This window comes from Hippoglossus stenolepis, chromosome 5 (assembly GCF_022539355.2).
Source record: "Hippoglossus stenolepis isolate QCI-W04-F060 chromosome 5, HSTE1.2, whole genome shotgun sequence".
NCBI classification, from domain to species: Eukaryota; Metazoa; Chordata; class Actinopteri; order Pleuronectiformes; family Pleuronectidae; genus Hippoglossus; species Hippoglossus stenolepis.
Window position 1 is genome coordinate 8681674 of NC_061487.1, and position 20521 is coordinate 8702194.

The following is a 20521-nucleotide window of genomic DNA, read 5'->3' on the forward strand; positions in this document are numbered from 1 at the left end:
ATAGTCAAAACCATAAACAGCTTCATGACCTTACAGCAGTTGCTGTGTGTAGCACATTTCATCAATCTACAGATACAAACACAATCAAAAAGGATGTAAAGATGTATTGACAACAGATGGATACAACTGGACGTAAAAGATAAGGTCTTCGTCTTGGGCAGCAAAACTCCAACATTGTTGTATTCAGTCTCATTCGTTTGAGCCATTGTAAGAAAACGGCAAACACAGAAGATCTCCATTTACTGATGTCCCAGTTCACCCAGGCATTCTTCAGCCTCTAGCTGTTGGCAAAAACTGGACAAAGTCTGCTCGATTGTGTGTCCATCACACAGAGGACGTATAACTCCACATCAGTCCACTTTTTGTTCTTCTCTGAGCTGCTGTAACGTAGCAGCAGCTTCTTCTCTGACTCTGTATCCCTGCAGTTCTGTCTGAAGCTCCCCAGGCCTTGGTGGGATCTCTGGTATACTCTGAAAGAGCAGAACAGCAAGTATTGTTAAACAAACACTGAACGAAAACAGAGGCCATTCAGTTGGGTGCAGTATTTTTGTTGTCTATTTTTGAATTTTCATGTCTTAACTAATTATTTGACACTTCAACAATTTAGCTACACATGAAGTTGATGCTGAAAAAACGTTCAACGACCTTAAACACCAACATTAGAGATCTGGTTGTTTGGTACAGATTCTGACACAGTTGTGCCAGATGTTTGCAGATTGGTTTAAAAACCTGACTGAATCATCGCTACTGTACTGTATATAAAAGCTGCACCTTTTACCCCTGGAGTGTGGTGGCTGTCAAAGGACATTAAAAACTGGATTTCAAGTGAACAGATGAAGTGCAATATGCTGGGTGATTGTTAAATCCAGAATCAAGGCCAATTCTGTGAGCTCTGGGTCCGAGGAGGAATTTACCTGTCTGTGCACAGGGTAGGAGTTTTGAAGGGGAGGTTATTTAAGGTCTGGGTGTATCCAGCCACATCCCTTTGTTTGCGACCATGTAGACATGAACCAATCCTAATAGCCCCTCATGTTTGGTGGTGATATATATGAGAGAAATGTGTGTTCCTGATGAAGATTTCAGACGCTTTGTTGACTTAGTAGATGCATAAAGTATGTAAGTAAATGTCTTTATTTATTTTACTTGTTTAGTAATGGTACGCATGGTAATGAGTTAATTTATGTGTTTTATTATCCAGAAATATCATTAATTCAACATCCATCTATTCTTCCATCCATCAACCTATTGTGAAATTTACAAATTCAAAGTCTTTTTCAGTGACCTCAAAGTATGCATCACTTGTGTTGTATTGATTTCATCTACAGAGCATGCACTTAAAAACACAGACAGGACATTGAGGGGGGAAATGGTTTCTTTTGTCCCTCACCAGATCAGGTAGGTAGTACTGATGGACGACTTGTGCTCCTGCAAACATGGCCAGTACACTGCCTCCAAACATCCTCAGGTACCGAGGCCAAGACACACCGGCTGGCATCCTCACACACTTCCTGCACCTGGAGAGAGAAAGTCATCTATATGAGAAGGCAGTTTTATTTATAAAGCAAATATCATACATAGAGGCAGAGTCAAGGTGCTGGACATGGGCACCAAAAAAATGTTTTTCTGTTTTCAATTTCCTAGAAAAAATAAAAGGTGAAAAAAAAATAAAAATACAAGTGGTCTGTTGCCCGTATAAAGAATTTAAAAATAAGTATAGGGAGTAAAATAGTACAAATGAAATTAATAGAAATGTGTGCAATAAAACAATAATACTAATATAAATACAATGATGGTATGACATTAGATTTCGTTTTGGTCAATGGATGGGGCAGAGGCATTTCATCTTTCTCTGCTCTCCTTTTTAGTTGGGTGCTAAGTGCAATAATATGTAAAATCATTTTCTTGCAGGATAAAAAAAAACATGGTCCAGTAAAATAACGCCTCATAATAAGGACCATGCATCATAAAATTGGGAAACCAAATTCAGGGATTCTGAACAAGCAGCTGCTGTGGGCGAGCACTTGATTTTTAGTATTAAGTAATCATCGTAAATGAGCTGTTTATGATATCAATGTCAATGTATGTTAGCATCTTTAATTAGCAGCATAGGTTATTAGTAGCATAGGTTAGCAGCATAGGTTATTAGCATCATAGCTTAGTAGCATAGGTTAGCATCTTTGGTTAGCAGCACAGGTTATTAGCAGCATTGGTTATTAACATAGATTGGCAGCATAGGTTAGCAGCATAGGTTATTGGCAGCATAGGTTATTGGCAGCATGGGTTAGTAGCCAAGGTTAGCACCTTTGGTTAGCAGCACTGGTTATCAGCAGAGGTTGGCAGCAGAGGTTAGCACTGATGTAACAGTGGCACAAGTTGAACAGACAATAGTGACAAAGACATGATCTTAAACTTACCGTGTTTATGTCACAGTCATTTAAATAAGCAAAGTGACGCTGTTTTCATGATGTCTCAGACATTAGTGTCACACAGGTCATGCTGTTCAGCTGACACGGAGATGGTCTGACAGAGGGAGGAGCTCTCACTCTTTCTTTACTCACTCTTTCTTTATTCACAAAAAACCCAGTTTACATTTGTAAACTGGGTTTTTTGTGAATTTACGTGTTGAAGACGATAGTTGTTTCATTCAAAAACATTTTAAGCTTCAATGATTAAGATAACACACTCGCTGTGTATTCTGCTGCGTTGAGGTTGCATTTAATAAAAGCAATTTCTACATAGTTTGAGAGTGAAAAGCTGATATCGCTAGCTGAATAATATTTGGACCTGTGTAAGACACTTAAATCAGGGGAGTAGTAACAAGAAGTAAATAATAATCCAGATATTAGACTGACTCGTAATATGACACCTCCTATTTTTCTGTGTCGTCCAGTTTTTCACTGTGGAGTGAGGTTCTTTATAAAAATACACATATCTTTGGCTGCTGCCTTCTTCTGCGGCATTAACTCATGCGTGATACGACTTCTACCGCCATCTAGAGGCAGCAGGAGGATGTGCAGTCTGTGAAGCGTACAATAGACCTGCTTTGTTCCACGTGTGTTTCGTGATGTTTAGAATAATACGGAATCAGTGCCGTTTCAATTATTAATAATGATAATAAATAATAATCGATCGTTTGCGGTGGTGGGTCGATTTAGTGGTGTGGCTAAATGTGCACCTCCAAACCAAGAGGTGGCGGTAAAGCTTGACTCAACCCGAGTAAGCGTAGACGTCGATCGTTTAAATGGTCTTTGTTTTGGGAGGACTACCAGCCCCCACGTCTCCTTATTTGAAAATTACAGAACAAAATGTATGACAGGTACGTTAGTTCGATCATATGGCTTCATGTTTCGTTAATGAGTCGCTCTCTTCCGGGTTCCTCGCCGTTGCGTTTTGTTGTTAGCTCACTGTTGAGTTAAAGCCTCCAGCTTCCTGTCTTCTTTGTGCCTGCGGTGTCTGTTAACGTGCTCAAATATCCACACAGTTCGTGTTTACTACTGTTTACATGAACGAACGCGGCAGGTCAGTAAATGTTCATCCATTCAAACAAGTCGACAGTTAAGATGGAGGAAAACCAGTTCACATCACTGACGGTTCCCTCGGATTATTTTCAGCAGTGGTGAGTTGGTGTTGGAGGTGCAGGCAGGTCCTGGGTCTTCATTGTCATGCATGAGGTGGACAATTTAAAAAAATCATCTGACACGATACCATACACACCCCTACACTTTCTATCCAGGTTTGTAGCTAGTGATGGTACATTAATGAATGGTAATTAGATATTCCTATGAATAGAGGCTCCTGAGGGAGGACTATTATCTTAAATCTGAGGTATCCTGAGTTATTATCCAGGTGTGTAACAAGAAATCTATTAACTCCCAGGTAATCTCTAGGAGTCATGTTGCACCATGAATATTAAGGCTGCAAGGATTATTAAATAAAATGAAAATCATTCATGTGATTCATTGATTTCTATTATTGTGTCATGAACTTTAGGCAGGACACATGTTTACAAGACACCAATATTTAGTGGGGGGGATAGTAATAATGACAACAATAATCATTTACATTTTGATTATTGATTGATTTTGGTGATTTTTCAAACAAAGAAGCCAAATGTTGGCTGGTTTATTTGTGGTAAAACATAGTTAAAGAGACTGAAAGAATTTCTTCTCATTTGTTTACACCCTGTCAAATCAATACATTTTGGGTTTGGTCTGTTGTTCAGACACATTAAGATATTTAAAGGCATTACTTTGGCCGACACAAATATGTTGTGGCTTTTTTTCCTCTATTTTGGAAATTTAACAGACTGAGTGAAGGAGTAATGCAGAAATTAAGAGGCAGATTAATAAAAGTGATCTTTAGTCGCAGCTCTCTCATGAGAAATATCCTGCAGCTGGTTTGCACCATGTAAAGGGAAGCAAACATTCCACCATCACGTGCTACAGGCTTTATAAATCCACGTGCACTCTATCTATTTGCCAACTGTAGTATGGACACAGCCGTAAGAGAAACTCTTCACGTGTTTGACTTGTAGTTGAATTCACATCAGTCACAATCATGCAACTCCTATTAACTGTTTGTATGTTTTCACTCCGTTCCAGACAGATTTGACTTTAGTGAACAATCAATGTGGAGTGTTAAAATAGTTTTTAAAAATGTGTGGCTGTAACAAATACATGTTTGAGCTAAATATTCCCAGAAAAGAGCAAATAATGTCAATAAAGGTGTAATGAATGAGATTCAGAGAAAGCAAACATGTTTACATCAGCGCATGTATGTTTGTAAGTATTGTGCCTTGTTTGCCTCACTCACATTTTCATGCACTGCATCAAACACCAGACGTAACTTTTTTTTTTTCTTGTTGTGTCCAGGTCAGTGTTATTTTCTGTTGTTGCTCACCCTTCTCTCCTTTCTCTCCGTAACCCTCTTCCTCCTTTTTGTCCACTCCTCTTCTCTCATGCACCCTCTTCTTTTCCAGGTACCAGTCCAGCCAGCAGCACCCTGAGGCGCAGCATGTGATGCCCTATCACAACATGGGCTATCACACAGAAGGTCCCAGAGATGAGCTTGTCATGGCTGAGCTATCTGTCCATCGGGAGCAGCCTCTTTATCAGGATCCTTTTTACCAGAACTACCCTGCAGCCCCAAATCACTACCAGGAGCAGATGTACAATGTCAGGGATCAGCAGCAACATCTCGGCGTCCAGCATCACTCTCAGCATCATCATGTAATACAGCAGCAGGAACAGCAGAGTGTCCAGCACCAGCCTCAGCCTGCGGGGCCACCTCAAGGTATTTGAGATGTTTTAAATCAAATACATTTCCCCTCAGAACACAAACTGAGTATAAGCTGCAGTAGGTCCCTTTCAGCCATCTTTATAGAAGTTAATAGCGTAGCCATAAAATGTTTGTAGCCAAACAAACTACAAAATGCCAGCCTGCATCTTTCATTTTTTTATTTTCTGTGTCATATTTCCCACCTCACTCCTCGTCTTTGTCGCAGTTGTGACACCAGTGAAGAAAAAGAGAGGCCGGCCTCCAAAACAGCAGGCGGAGGATGGCGAGACGCAGGAGGAGGAGGATGAGGCCGAAGCAGCCAAGAAGGCCAAGAGGGCTCTCAATCGCTTCAACGGCATGACAGTGGCTGAGGTCATGGCCAAAACCCTGCCTGACGTTATTACCTACAATCTTGACATTTTGATAGTGAGTTATTTAATGGGCGCCTATTGAGAATGTATTTGTTTATATGAATAATTGGTGGGTTAATGTTGTTTGTGACAATTATACAAGGAAAACCTCCAAATTTAAAACCACTCTACACATAATCAACACGTAATGTGGTCACATAAAACTGTAGTTTTTAGGTCTATTGCCATAGTAACACCTTCATGTTTCTCCTCAGATTGGAATTAACCCAGGACTTATGTCAGCCTACAAAGGACACCATTACCCAAACCCAGGAAACCATTTCTGTATGTTGAATTTCAATTTCATTACTGACTACAGGGAGTATATGCCAGTATTCACTTTTAACTGCTTCTACCCTGTTTGACCCGGTCGTGGTGGGCTCATCATTACAAATGTTTGTTATGCTGTTCAGATTTGTTGTAATTTCAAACGCAAACAGATACCAAAGCTTCCAGGGACCTAACATAATGATATGATACAATTGAACTTTGTAATGTTCAATCCAGCCATGTTTTGTGCAGCCATATAAATGGTGTCTTGGGTTTGAATTTTTCACTGTGTATAAAATATGTAGCTGCAGTGAATCAGTGGAACAATCAGACAACAGAATATAATGTATATGCTTGACACTGTACAATTTGGAAAAAACTTTTCGTTCACATTTAAGCTTTTTAATGGGTCAGTAAACATTTTGGGGCTAATAGTAAGTATCTGGATGCAAATTCAAATTTATCATCAGTGAAGGTTTTTTCCCCGACAGGTTTTCAAAGTGAGACGTCGCTAAGATCAGTGTGAACAAGGCTTTCATAAGCTTTTGGGGCTAGATCCTGAATAATATTTGTTATCACACTACTTCTAAAGTATAAAAGGCACAAAACGTTTTTTTTCTCTCAATAATCTTCTGCGTTTATTATCTTAGTCTTTTAAGTCTCTTTATGTGTCGTGCACTGTTTATCGTTATGCTAACGATACTGGTGCTGCACCCCTCAGCAGGTCATAGCACAGAACATCATTTTACAGAGAAAATATTTACTGATTTGTCATATTTATCATCAGCTCATTATGTCATACTGAAAAACAAACCTGCTCATTGTCCAGCTGTGCGTGACAATGAAGTCGTGCAGATTCAGTGCAGCTACAATACCTGAAAGTATTTTTAAAAAACTGGTTAAGGTCAATTATGCTGACACCTTGTATTTGCTCAATATGCTCTTCTGTACAGGGAAATGTTTGTTTCTCTCTGGTCTAACTGACCAGCAGCTCACCTTCATGCATGATGAGAGCTTGCCGGAGACGTACAGCATCGGCTTCACCAACATGGTGGAGAGGACCACGCCTGGCAGCAAGGACCTCTCCAGGTCAGGGAGAAAAACACACATTGTGATGTATAGTTTGTAGAAAGGCAGTTTCAATTACAATTAAGAAATCAAACATCACAGTTTGGTCATTAATAGTCTATTAGTCTAATCTAATTCAGTGATTACCATGAAAGAAAACATTGCAAAGATTTTTTATGGCTGTATCTTTTTTAACAGTAAGGAGATTCGTGAAGGAGGTCGACAGTTACTCGACAAGTTGCAGAAATACAAACCATTAATAGCAGCTTTTAATGGCAAAGGTAAAATTATTGTAACAATGAAATAAGTACTTTTCTCAATTTCTGTTCTTATATGTTTTTTCTCATAAAGTCATTGAATAAGTTTGATGGAAATAAATATATATATCTTTTGCAGGTATTTATGAAATCTTTTGCAAAGAAACGTTTGGTGTGAAGGCAAAGAATCTGGAGTTTGGACTGCAGCCCTACAAAATCCCAGAAACTGAAACAGTATGAAGAAACAGTACTCAAATAATTCTTAAAAAATACTCAACAATTCACACAAGCATTTTCAAAGTATATTTCCTCTCACCAATAGGTGTGCTACTTGATGCCCTCATCAAGTCCGCGCTGTGCCCAGTTTCCCCGAGCGCAGGATAAGGTGCATTTCTACATCAAGCTGAAGGAGCTGAGAGACAAGATGAAAGGTTCCGGACCCAAACTAGAGGTGGAAGAGACTCAGTACTCCTTCGATCTGCTGCTAGCCAAAGGTAAACAGTTGCTACAATTCTCTTAAAGCTGAAACACAGGTGTTTTATTCATTTTATGGCCTATTTGGCTGCAGAGATGTACTTGCTTTTTTGGATTTTCTGAAGCAAAAGCATGGTATGCCATTGTTAGTTTGACACATTTAGATCTGGATTCAAATTTGACCTCCTCTCCAATTTGTTTTGCAGAGGATGCAAAGAAGATGGCAATCAAAGAAGAGCAGGTGGATCCAGAGTATGAAAGCTGTAGCGCTCAACAAGACGACGTGAGGCAAAGCAGCAGCGTCTCCAACTAAAACAGGCTGAGGAGAGGAGAAAAACTGGCCTCTTTCCCGTAGCACACAGGTAGTGCAGTTACCACATGGTTTTACGTGAATTTAACTTTAGTATGTGGACATAAATATTTCAGTTGAATATAATAATATAAATGTTGACCTACAAGACACGGGCAACCAGTCCAGGGTGTACCCCGGCTCCAGCTGCACCTGTGACCTTTACAGGATAAGTGGTGCACATGATGGGTGGATGAATAATGTAACTGTGAAAATGACTGCAAACCATTGTGACAGATTACCAGTGGAGGAGGAAGTATTCAGATCGTTTACTTAATGAGTAGAAATACCATCATTTAAGAATACTCTGTTCTATGTCCTGCATCCTTAACTCTGCTAAAAGTATTTACACAATATATTGAATCATTATTATTATTAATGCATTTACATGTTGGTCCATTTTAATGTTGTAGCTAATTGTGGTAGAGCACATTTCACTAAGTGTTTCTACTAGTATATTATAGTAATTTCAATTGATTTAGTGTAAAAATAATTCCTCAGAATTGTCTTTTAAGAACAGTATTTCAGTAAATATACTTAGTTACATTCAGCCACTGTAAATGACTATCTATCTCAAGCAAGTCCTTTTGTTGTTGTTGTTCTACAATACTGACATGAAAAACTGATTTACCAATAACATAAATAATACCATGCTTTGAAATTCTTTTGTGTGTAAATATACAGTTTGCAGCAAATTGCATAAAGCACACTAAAAACACCGTCACGATTCTTTTAAAGATCTTTTGTGTGTTTTCTTGAAATGAGATAATATGCGGAGCTAGTACCAATGTATTGGTTATGGTCTTATGCATAATTCATTGTTAATGTGATATCTTGCAGAATCACTGCAGCTGGAGATGATCCCTCAACATTTACCAGCCGCATTGGTTGCCCGATGCGTCAGTAAGAATAAGAAGCCCTCTGATGACGCCACGAGAAGAGAGCAGTCACACTGTTTCTGACGCATTGCAATGTGACGCACAATAAAGTGCACAAACAGTTACATTTTCTTACTCCGAAGAAGACTGTGCATGTTTTTGGTGTTTTTTAAAATCACTATTTATTGCATTTTTAAGGTGTGTGTCCAGTGACTTATTTTTGTATTTTGAAAGAATGACATTTTATGATTTATCAGCTGTATAAATAGGTACTTGTACTCAAGAATTTCTAATCTGTTATTACAGAGTTATTAAATCTCTTCTAACGCTGACACATGTATCGTGTGATTGTCCAAAGTAAATCATGTGAAGCTGCAACTGATGAAACACTAACATATCAAAAAGGTTTTTTTCCCCCAGCAGCCTTGTGTGCAGTACACTGCTGCATACCGTAAACTGAGCATATAGCTGCGGGGGAAAAACACGGACAAAATTGGAATAACAAATGAATGTTTTCTCAATCAAAGCACACAGTGAGGATATGCACTTTACAAAAGCAGTCACTAACCCACCAGCCACATTCAGTTTCCCATTGAGAAACCTCTCAAATGAACTGATAGCATCTACCTCACTCAGTGTTTAATACTTGGTCTGGTCGTCTTCTTCTACAATATTACGCTTCATCTTTTGACAGATGGGAAAAAAACTAAGTTGTGTGACTGTGAGTTATGATTTCCTCTATACTTTCTCATTATATATATACGGGCTCTGTTGATGACCTAAGAAATCAATGTTTGTTGCTATGTGTACAGACCAATTGTTATGTTGAATGCCACGCTTAAGGCCCAATTTAAGCATTGTTCAGATCTAATTTTGCATTGCACACCTATCCTTGACACTGTGGTTGAACACATACAGTATGTGTGAAGGTAATTTAGGCCTCCAGACACATGCTTAAAATGGAGGAGGCCGCGGATCAGTATATAAAACTCTGGCTGAAAAAAGTCAGTATCACAAGAAGGAATGGAGTATAATCAGGTCCCATTGACTTACCCTGGAAAACTTCTTTATAGCATGGTTGCAGTGAAGAAAGGAGAATTGCAAATCAATAAAAATGCAGTATACCACAAATGAGCATTGAAAGCTTTTTTTAATTTGAATGAATTCAAATGATGATCACTATATTTATATTGTGTAGTAATAGTTTTTGGGAGTAAACAGATAACACAACCTTATTTAAAGAGAAGCTGTGAATACTACGGTGAACCAGCCAATCGAATACAAGCTCACATAGTTTAAAAGTCGAGCATCTCATACCAATGATAAGGTAGGTGCATGTGGTTATTTTTGATTGCCATTTATGAATTTGGTTTGCGTTAAAAATATTATATTTGAACATATATACATTCAAAAAAAGGTTTAAATATTGACCAGTCTTCGATTAGCAGCTTTGAGGCATTCATTTTGATCGTGGTTAAATGTGTTTTCTTTCCTCCCCCCCGCGTCTCAGAGTTGAGCGCCTCCGGTGTCAAAGTTGACCGGCAGGACTGTCATGTCTTTGTTGCCTGTGTAGCGGCTCCAGTATTGTGAACAGGAGACCGGGCTAGATGGGAAAATAACAGTTAATTGTACAGAGGAAACCCATTTGAACTCGAACCCATAACAGGTACGTCCAATAGCTTCATTACTGCTGAGCCGCGTGTCGTTTGCTTGTGAGGAACCTTAGTGGAAGCGAATCAAACCGTTCATCCATGCTAGGTTAGCTTAGCAGCTAGCTGTTGGCTAACACTAGCTGCACTTGTGGCAGAGCTACTGAAGCGCTGTAAACGAACCCATTGATATGAGCAGCCCCAATGAAGAGACGTCGAGGATAGAGATTAAACGTCTTAAAGGTTTAATACACCTTCAGTTACTAAAAGTGTGCCTGTTTTAAAATGTTTTAAGCTGGTTTCCATCCGGGTTTTGTGTTTGTGAGCGTAGCTGTATGAGAAGGGACCATTTTATGTACATAGAGGATTTGGTGTTTCATTGAAAAGAGTCAGCAACGTTTTTAAAATGTCATCGTCATCCCTGTTGCTTTCTGTTTATATTTTTCCGTCTTGTGGTTTATGTTTTGTCGCTAACGCCTCAGTTTGTCTGCAAATACCCTGCCACATGCGTTCAGTTTCATGCACTGCCAGAAACCACATGTACATCACCTCAACATTCATATTGATTTATTTGATAAAGTCAAACCACCCCCAAAAGATGGAAGAAAAGCTGAATGGATCACTGCCTGTTGTGTCCCCGGAGTATCTTCATCAGTGGTGAGTCTTCCTCCTCACCACCATAGTACAGGAGTCACATGATAGCATCACAACTCTGAATGGCAACGTGTGATGAAAATGAATTGAGAGCATGTGGTCCCAGCTGAACTTTTGACTTTTGTAAAAACCCTCTTACCCCCACAACGTCATATCGATCGTATAACACATGACGATTTATTTTTATTTATTTTGTAGTATATTTTGTTGCTGATAGGTGTCATTTAAAGGTCCAGTGTGTAAGATTTCAGTGAAAGGGATCTATTGAAAGAAATTGAATACAAAATAATCTTAGTGATGTTTTCACGAATGTGTTTCATCTAAATTATACAAATTGTTGTTTTATTTACCCTAGAATGGGCGCTTTATATTGAAATACTTTATATTTACATCAGGGGGGTCCTCTGTATGGAGGCCACCATGTTTCTTGTAGTAGCCCAGACTGGACAAACTAAACACCCTTTGAGTTTTTATGAAAACTGAAGATTACCACAGGTTCTCTTTCATGTTTGGAGGGGGAGGATGGGGTGAGGGGTATTCAGCTGCCACATGCAACTTCACCACTTTATGTCACTAAATTCTACACACTGCAACTTTAATTGTGGTGTACTACAGGCTGAACAACAGATGAGATGTCTCACTATTGGGTCATTCTGTGTCAAATCATCACACCTTTGGGCTGCACCATCACAGATATTAATGAAGAATTTCATGCTGATTCGGTCACATGAGAAACCAATGGAACAGGAATGTTTCGTGCCCCGGATCCCAATTAAGGGGCTTATGAAGTTCAAACTTTTTGTGGGGACTCTCTGACTTTGACTGGCCATATCTCCCTTAGCGACACAATGCAAGATTCCCTCTCGGCTATACCCGGGCTCCAGCTACAGGTGGGACGCATTGTTCACTGTTGCAAATGCACGTTGTAGTCTGAGCCTCCCCATTCACACAGCTGTACGCAAGTGCATTTGTTTGTAGAACGTTTGCGCATTCACTGCACTCAACTCAGAGTAGATCAGTAGCATACAAGTTAACAAGCTAACACAGCAAGCAAGTAGCCTACGCAGATATCAATGTCTGGACATGAAGCGTTTCATATCCCATCGAATTGTTTGGCTAACTTGCTAACTAAATCTATCGTAATGGGTTTACCTGCTAGCGATAAACTAGCGAGTCGACACTGACTAACGTCAAGCAACCAGAACAGTAGACAAAGCAAACTAGCAAAAAGTATGACTAACTTGTCCAACAACAACAATGCCAGGTCGGCATCTGTCCTGAACCCTTTGACTCTTTGAGTTCTCACCAATGAGTGAAATATGCTCCGATATTCACTCTTTCGGTTTCCTACTCTGTCACTTTTTTTGTTTCCGCTGAAAATGTCCTCTTCAGTTTCTTTGATGGCTCTGCCATGATAAGTGGTTTCTTAAAGCTAGCGCCTCCTCTTGGTTGCAGGTCATAATGTTCCAGCACGGTACACCAGAGCTGCATAGTGCACTTCCAGGTGTCCATTCTTTCTGTTTCAAGTTATCGTACAATTAACATGATTTTGAAGCTGTTATTTTACTTATAAACTGCTTAGTGTTGCTTTAATTTAGGTCACAGAGAAATGGTTATATTAATTAAAGCTCCTTTCCAGCTTCATATTTATCAGTATAAAATAATAGGATAAGTAAAAGTGATAATAAATGTTGAAGTTGAATTGCAATATATGTATACATACAAAATACCAATTCACCCCTTTGTTAATGGGCTCTAGGCCTCTAGATGGTGTGCTCCAAGAAATGTGTGAAATCATAATTTTATTGTTAAATGTTAATTCAATTTATTGCAGAACTATGTTATAATGTTGAGGTGGTGGTGTGACGGTGCGGCTCAACAGTGTGATGGTTTTTCACAGAATTACCCCATTGCTGGCTGAGAGGTAAAAGTGTGGGTTTTCCCATGTGGTCTGGAAATAAGTTGCTAGCAACTCAGTTGTCAGTTTATTATGTGCACCAAACCTAAACTAAGACCAGAACAGACCTGCAATGACTTCTAACTTCAGTAAGATTGTAATGATCAGTTTGAAATGAAACCATTTCCGCCTGTAGTTTGGTATGTTGTTAGTATGTTTTTCTAATGTTTTCACCTTCATTGACATTAAGTTCCCTGAACAATTCACTCCAAAATTACTTTTAACAACTTGGACTTAATGATAAGATCAAGTAAAGGAACCAATCCTTTGTGCGGATTCATTGACTCTGCATCAGTTTTGAAATGTAAACAGCATGTCTATGTTATGCTCAACCAAATGCAGAAAATGTTTTATTTTGGTTTTAAATCAGAGATGTTGCACTTCTAACTTCGGCTCCGACCTCAGAGTAAAATCCAGTGGTGGTTTTGCTTTGTTGTATGAATTATTTCTACATGTGTCTTAAATCTTCTTCTACCACAGGGTTCAGTCTGCTCAGCAGTTCCACGCTCTACAGGCGCAATATTCAGGCTTCAACCACAACCAACAGTTTCACTACTCGGATACACAGACGGGAGACGCAGCCATGGCCAACATGGCTAATCCAGAGCCCATGATGGATCAACCAGAACCTGCTAGCCTGGCAAAAGGTAGTGTGATCACTTTCAAATAAAACAACCTAATTGTATGCCCTAGCTGGTTGTGTGTCAGGTCCAAAATTTCTAATTTTGTCATTAAGTGTTTACACAATGTGTACCTTGTGAAAATAGACGGGTCTTCCTTTTGATATCCTCCTTCTCACCTCCTCTTGTAGCTCCAGCCAAAAAGAGAGGCAGACCAGCCCAACCCAAGGCACCGAAGCCACCCAAGCCACCGAAAATACCTAAGGCACCAAAGCCGCCTAAAGACCCAAATGCGCCTAAAGCCAAACCCGGCCCTAAGCCCAAGAAGGGCGCTGAGGCTCCAGCAGACGGCAAACAGGAGAAGATAGATGAGAGCTTCAAGAAGGTGAAGCGGAAAGTTGACCGCTTCAAGGGAATGTCAGAAGAGGAAGTCATGAAAAAAACTCTACCAGACCTGCTGGATTACAACCTAGACTATGTCATTGTAAGGTTCTTTGTCCATCTATTTTCCAGCACAATCGAGCTCCGTGCTCTTGGGAATGAATTTGAGTTTGCAATCTTCAAAAACATCTGCAATTTTTGCTTTCAGATTGGTATCAATCCAGGGCTGATGGCAGCTTTCATTGGACGTTGGTTTCCTGGACCTGGAAATCATTTTTGTAAGTTTTGTGACGATTTTTTTGTTTTTTTCTAGGAAAACATTGTTCCTTTTCTGCTCTGGAAGAATGATCAGAGTTTTGTCGTTTCAGGAATTTAGAAAGTCATAAATGATAGTGTTTTAAGGGAGCATATTACCTCTGTAAGGCTTTTTAAGTTGGGACTTTTTTTGCAAAGTGGGCGACTGTGGCTCAGGAGGTAGAGCAGGTAGTTCACTAACCGATGGTCAGTTGTTCGATGCCTGGCTCCTTAAGTCAATGTGCCAAAGTTTCCTTGGGAAAGACACTGACCCCTAAATTCCCCCTGATGGCTCTTTCATCAGAGTGTGAATGTGTGATAGAAAATTGCAGCATATAGTAGGGCTGTATGGAAGGGGCGAATGAGATCTGTAGTGTTAAATGCCTTGAATAGTTGATAAGATTAGAAATCACTATATAAATAGAGTACATTTACCATTTTACTAGTGGTGCACCGATGTATCGGCCGTATATCGGTAGCGGCCGATATTCGCCTCGTTTACTGCTATCGGCATATCGGCAATAAACTTGACTTTCACCGATAACATTGGCCGATATTCAACAACCAGCGGAGAATCACGGGCTGACCGACGCGCAGAAATGCGGGTCCGGTGTGAACAGCCAGGCGGCTGCGCGCTTGAGAATAACGCTGCGCGGCGCGGGGCGGCGCTTCAGCGCCCGGTGTAAACCCAGCATTACACACCAAGAAGGCCACATGGAAGTAATAAACAAATATCGGTATCGGTATCGGCTATCGGCTAGATTGTTGTTTTAAATATCGGTTTGATCCCCGACTTCTCTAGGCCAAATATCCATGTATACTTGGGCAAGAAAGTTAGGGTTGATTGCAGTGACAGAACATAATTGATACATGTTTTCCACTATGTTCATTGTTTTAGCGGTTTTCCACCGCTTCTTCAGGATCAGGACAGACCCACATTAAAGGTCCGGTCGTCGTGTGTCAGAGTCTCTGTTTCCTCCTCACTCTCCCTCTGACCTGCGCTCACTTTACACTTTAACAATAAACACTATCGCTGATCAGAAGTTATTAGGACACGTGCAGGACTGACGTTCACTTTGTGTTTGTTTGATTTGCTCTAAGACTTATTAGACACTAGACGAGACGTAACGTGAAGCACACAGACAGGACATCAGGGTTAAAGTGACCAGAACGATCCAGACTCATGATCCAACATCTAACCCTATTAATAACTAAATACATGTGATTATCAGTTAGTTTGTGAAGAGGGACAGAGACGAACACACACTCACACTCTCTCTCTCCTGCAGGCGGAGGTTCTTTTGCAGATTATGATGCAATACTGTGTTTAAACTTCATTGTTGCAGTAGAAGCGACGCCCTGTTTATCCAGGAACATAAATAGTAATTCAGCAGGTTTTTATAAAGATCAGCTCTAAGTGTGATGATTAGAAAACACCAGAGGAGCAGAGTCTCTTGTTGACCAGCGCAGTGATGCACCCTCAGTGCAGTGGGGCTGCCAAGGGGGGCCACCTTGATACAGTAAAGGCTATAATCAGAGTTTGTCCTTTTAAGCCTTAGGTGCAGCACACAAGTCTAAACTGAATGAATGTCTAATCAGTGTGGAGAGCACTGACCACTGTCGTACACTTAGTTTTGTAGTCTGATTTTTTTTTTTTTTTAAACTTTATCTTGTAACAGCACAATTGTAATAACAGTTACAGTCATAATACGTTTATACTACTGATTGTATTAACTAATGAAAAAGCAGCCATGTGCAATAATATAGAAAATTGTGGATGTGATAAATTGATACATTGCAGAGATTAACAACTGGTGTCATGTTGATTTCAGGGAAGTGCCTGTTTCTGTCCGGATTTACTGAGGAGCTGCTCAACCACATGAGCGACACCACCCTGCCTGTCAAGTACAAGATGGGTTTCACAAACATGGTGGAGAGGGCAACACCAGGGAGCAAAGACCTCTCAACGTAAATACATGGCTCAAAGAAATCGAAGGAACACCTAATAGCCACAGTATAACACCAAGTCAGTTCAGGGATATCAATCTGTCCATTCAGGAAGCACAAGTGATTGTCAATCATTGCACCTGCTTTGGTGCAAATGAAAGTGACACCAGGTGCAATGGAGGCCAAAGCAAGACAACCCCCACATCTGTGTAGTTTTGAATCCAGCCCTCAATGGGTTGATGATTTTGGTTTCCATTGACCGTTGTTACGTCATTTTGTTCTAAACAAATTATACAATGTACATCAGTAAAGATTTTCAACTTGTGTGTACATGTAGAACACATCAGTGACACTCCTCATATCTCTCAGCACCAGGTTAAATTGAGCCAGAAAATCTGTCCTGAGCACAAATAGTCTGAGTTGGATTAGCAACCAGGAAAGATAATGGCTAACTGTGTTATGTTATCTTATCGAGAGCTTTGCTGTATCTGTATTTTCACCATGTGTCTTTTATTTTCCTCCCAACAGTAAAGAGTTACGTGAAGGAGGCAAAATTCTCGTAGAGAAGTTGAAGAAATACAAGCCTCTTATTGCTGTTTTCAATGGAAAATGTAAGCACTCATTAAATACAGTGGGGGGGGAAAACTACTATACAAATATTCACTTAAGTATATGAAGGTAATATTTTTCTGTTTTCTTTTCCTCAGGCATCTATGAAATGTTCTGCAGAGAGATGTATGGTAAAAAACCAAAGAAACTTGACTTTGGTTTGCAACCGCACACGATCCCAGACTGTGACGTGGTGAGAACTTAAAAGCATCACAACATTCGCAGATGTTGATGAAAGTTTGACACTTTAACACATTCACCTCTCAACTGTATGAAACCACTGTGGATGTTTTTACACCATTATCACACCTTCAGCCACATTTCAAGCTGTGGAAATGTTATCTGTTCATCTGAACTCATATTAATCAGTATCATTTATCAACATTCTTCTCAGTAAATAACTGATCACTACTTGATATCAGTCAGAGATCCGACTTGGCTGCTAAAAAGTACGAATCAATAATTCAGTAAATTTCAAGACATCTAAAATATTTGTTCAACATAATGAAACACTATGTAACATTACTGAGCAACATTGCCCCCTGCAGCCGTGTCTAAGCAACTAAGGGGTTTTCATGTAAAGAAACAGTCCATCAATCTGTTGACTGCGTAGTCCTACTCACTAAACTGAAATACAAATACAACTGAATGGTGGATATTACCCATGATCCCCAGCTTCCTAAACCAGAAGAGCTGCTGCTGTAACAAATACACCAAACTTTAGAATTTTTCTATTTATTTTCTATTTTAAAAGTTTGCTCGCTGAATATCCAAGTTAAATGCTGGTTTTTGATGACCTCTAAGATTCTTAGCTGCAACTATCAGACAGTTGCACACTTCTCACAAAAGATACAAAAGATCGTACCCCCTCACCAAAATTGCAAAGAGCAAGAACTGACATTCAGGGTGAGGAGTGGGAATGAAAGCGGCATCATTCTCCTTATTCCATGTCAGTGTATTATCAGCCTACTTTTGGAGCTGCTATTTAGGTTTAGTGCATAGTGTTGCTTTAACAGCAGTTTCACAGAGGAGAGCTTTGAGTTTAGAAAATAACTTTCAACCTCATCTGAGCAATTTGTTCAACTATAAATTCTGCTTTAAAAAAAAACGTCTACTGACCATTGACTCTCATACGCAGGCTCTGTATCTGATGCCTTCCTCCAGCGCTCGTTGCGCTCAGTTCCCTCGTGCTCAGGACAAAGTACACTTCTACATCAAGCTGAGGGAGCTCCGGGATCAGCTGAAGGGCGTCAAAAAAAGCACAGAGATTCAGGAGGTTGACTATGCATTTGACCTGAAGCTGGCTAAAGGTAAGCACCACTGAAACGTCAGGGATGAATGGGCATGTCTTTGTGCCAAGGCATCTACCTTTTTCTTTTCTGAAACCTTTTACTAGAAAGCAGCAAAATAACAAACTGCATAAAGCTTATCCCTACTTTGATCATGGTAAAATATTTAATATATGCATGGAAAGTTATAGCATTATTGGCTTGACAGCATCTGCGTTTCAGTCCATCGTGATATTAAAATCAAACCATAACTTTGGTTCGTGAATTCAGGCAAGAGCGGGACTGACATGTATTCTCTCTTTTTTCCATCAACAGAGGATGCCAAGAGGTTAGCCATAAAGGAGGAGAACTATGACCCTGGTTATGAAGATGCTTATGGCGGAGCATATGCTGAGAGAGGACCTGAAGGGCCCCAGGCCCAGACCCAGACCAATGGTCACTGTACTTTCTCAACTGCAGAAAACACAGGTAACAGCAGGCAGACATGGCTGGATCTAAGGGGGGGGGCAGGGTACAGCAGACGTGGTTCTGCACTTGCACTTAGTAAATTTGCTATTTGGCTACATTCTGCAGCGTGACCACAGGGGATCGCGATTTAGAAAAATACACACATCTCAAGTTAAAGTGTTCAAAAGTAGCATTTCTGAAGATGTTACCATTTCTGTTAAAGAAGACAGCTCTGCTTAACAATACATTGTCTATTCAAAAACCGGAAGAATAAATAATGAAGAAAAACATTAAATCCTAATATAAAAAAAGCCAATAAAATCTTTTGCCATTTTACTTATATGAATTTATTAAATTATGCATCGATTGTCAGATTTGGTGTTGATACATTTTTAACTCACCATTTCAACTCTGCTGTATACATAATCCAGAACAATTGTGGTTGATGCATTGTGTAATTGTATGGTGAGTTAACTCTGTTCTCTCATCTGTCCTGAGGTGACACGGTATCTTGAGACAGGTGCCGCATGTTTCATGGCGCTGACGTACCCATAAAAACAACCCACCCTACAGATTCTGTCCCACTTCAGGTTGTTTGCTCTCTTTCCTCAGAGGGAGCACAGGAGGCGAGCACATCACAAATAGCAGAGGGCCAGCTTCCAGACGGACAGTGGATGACCCAGTCCTTCGCTGATCAGATCCCGGACATCGATGGTGGCGTGAAAGACGCCAGCGCATGAGGAAAGAGGGCGATAATGTCCTTGCACTGACATGCAGACACTTGCGCCTACTCAGTCCTTCACCTCTTGTGTCAGGTCTTAGATTTTTATCAATTCTTTATTAGTATCCGAGCGGAATATACGCTCATAGATGGACTTTTTAGACCTTTTTGCAGAATATTGTTCCTGCATTTTATTTTTGGTTGTGATCTTGTATACATGTACGATCATCTTCATGGCAGTCGATTTTAAACATGTGAAATCAGGGACTTGACAATGACGCTTGACTGCCATTGGAGAAGGTCATGTATTTAAACATTATTTTGCCTTTCTGTACTGTACTGTAATATACTGCACTGTGGAGCAGTATGTGTAAACATTCACGTCTACTGTTTTGACAGTAGATCAAATTGCAGATGGTTATTTTATAGGCTCGGCTGATCAGTGTGAGCCTGAATGACCCTCTGTGAAATGGGGATTCAGCGAGCATTACTATTTTTACATTCATGGTGACATGAACTGACCACGATGCAATGTGATCACTCTGTGAAACGAGACTCATCAGGCATGTTTGAGACACCAGAGTGAACCTCCGACGAGCTTTTCAATGTTACAAAACCCAAACTGGTTTTTATTTGATCCGTTTATCACAATTTTTTGCTTTAGGAATTTTAGAATTATGTTTTGTATGTTTACGGAAATGTCATTCACAAGGAATTTTATGAAACATTTGTCTATTAAAATGTCCTGATGATGCTTTTTCTAAATTATTGTTTTACCTTTCTTTGTATATGGAATGGAAAACAGATTTTTATTGAGAAGATATACAAGAAAAATTTAAGTTTAGCCAAACATAAATAACTTTAAACATAGGTAGCAGAGGTAGATGAACAGGTCTTATCTCGACCAAACAAGCTGACTTTAACAAATCTTTAAATAGACGGTTAATCATTGGGTTTTAATCCAATCTAT

General features: G+C 39.8%; 3 protein-coding genes across 6 annotated transcripts; 2 read left to right on the forward strand and 1 right to left on the reverse strand.

Annotated features, from left to right (window-relative positions):
• Nucleotides 1-89: 89 nt before the first annotated feature.
• Nucleotides 90-2558, reverse strand: c5h12orf73 (chromosome 5 C12orf73 homolog). The gene is made up of 3 exons (XM_035157750.1): nucleotides 2415-2558; nucleotides 1388-1514; nucleotides 90-470 (listed from the first exon to the last, which is right to left on the reverse strand). The coding sequence occupies exons 2-3, from the start codon at nucleotides 1493-1495 to the stop codon at nucleotides 351-353; spliced, it is 228 nt and encodes a 75-aa protein (XP_035013641.1). The 5' UTR covers nucleotides 1496-1514; nucleotides 2415-2558; the 3' UTR covers nucleotides 90-350.
• A 513-nt stretch (nucleotides 2559-3071) lies between these two features.
• tdg.2 (thymine DNA glycosylase, tandem duplicate 2) lies at nucleotides 3072-9315 on the forward strand. 3 transcript variants are annotated; one of them, XM_035157745.2, is made up of 10 exons: nucleotides 3072-3616; nucleotides 4979-5292; nucleotides 5504-5703; nucleotides 5903-5972; nucleotides 6911-7046; nucleotides 7224-7306; nucleotides 7422-7516; nucleotides 7605-7776; nucleotides 7963-8118; nucleotides 8946-9315. In XM_035157745.2, the coding sequence occupies exons 1-9, from the start codon at nucleotides 3528-3530 to the stop codon at nucleotides 8067-8069; spliced, it is 1266 nt and encodes a 421-aa protein (XP_035013636.1). In that variant the 5' UTR covers nucleotides 3072-3527; the 3' UTR covers nucleotides 8070-8118; nucleotides 8946-9315. The 3 variants fall into 3 exon arrangements, with proteins under 3 accessions (XP_035013636.1, XP_035013638.1, XP_035013637.1); XM_035157747.2 differs by having other exon boundaries at nucleotides 3074-3307; XM_035157746.2 differs by having other exon boundaries at nucleotides 3075-3316.
• A 1197-nt stretch (nucleotides 9316-10512) lies between these two features.
• On the forward strand, nucleotides 10513-20316 carry tdg.1 (thymine DNA glycosylase, tandem duplicate 1). Of its 2 annotated transcripts, XM_035157743.1 has the most exons (11): nucleotides 10516-10649; nucleotides 11213-11289; nucleotides 13724-13890; nucleotides 14055-14347; nucleotides 14453-14522; nucleotides 16371-16506; nucleotides 17014-17096; nucleotides 17193-17287; nucleotides 18233-18404; nucleotides 18699-18851; nucleotides 19443-20316. In XM_035157743.1, the coding sequence occupies exons 2-11, from the start codon at nucleotides 11231-11233 to the stop codon at nucleotides 19568-19570; spliced, it is 1356 nt and encodes a 451-aa protein (XP_035013634.1). In that variant the 5' UTR covers nucleotides 10516-10649; nucleotides 11213-11230; the 3' UTR covers nucleotides 19571-20316. The 2 variants fall into 2 exon arrangements, with proteins under 2 accessions (XP_035013635.1, XP_035013634.1); XM_035157744.1 differs by lacking the exon at nucleotides 11213-11289 and having other exon boundaries at nucleotides 10513-10649.
• Nucleotides 20317-20521: the final 205 nt, after the last annotated feature.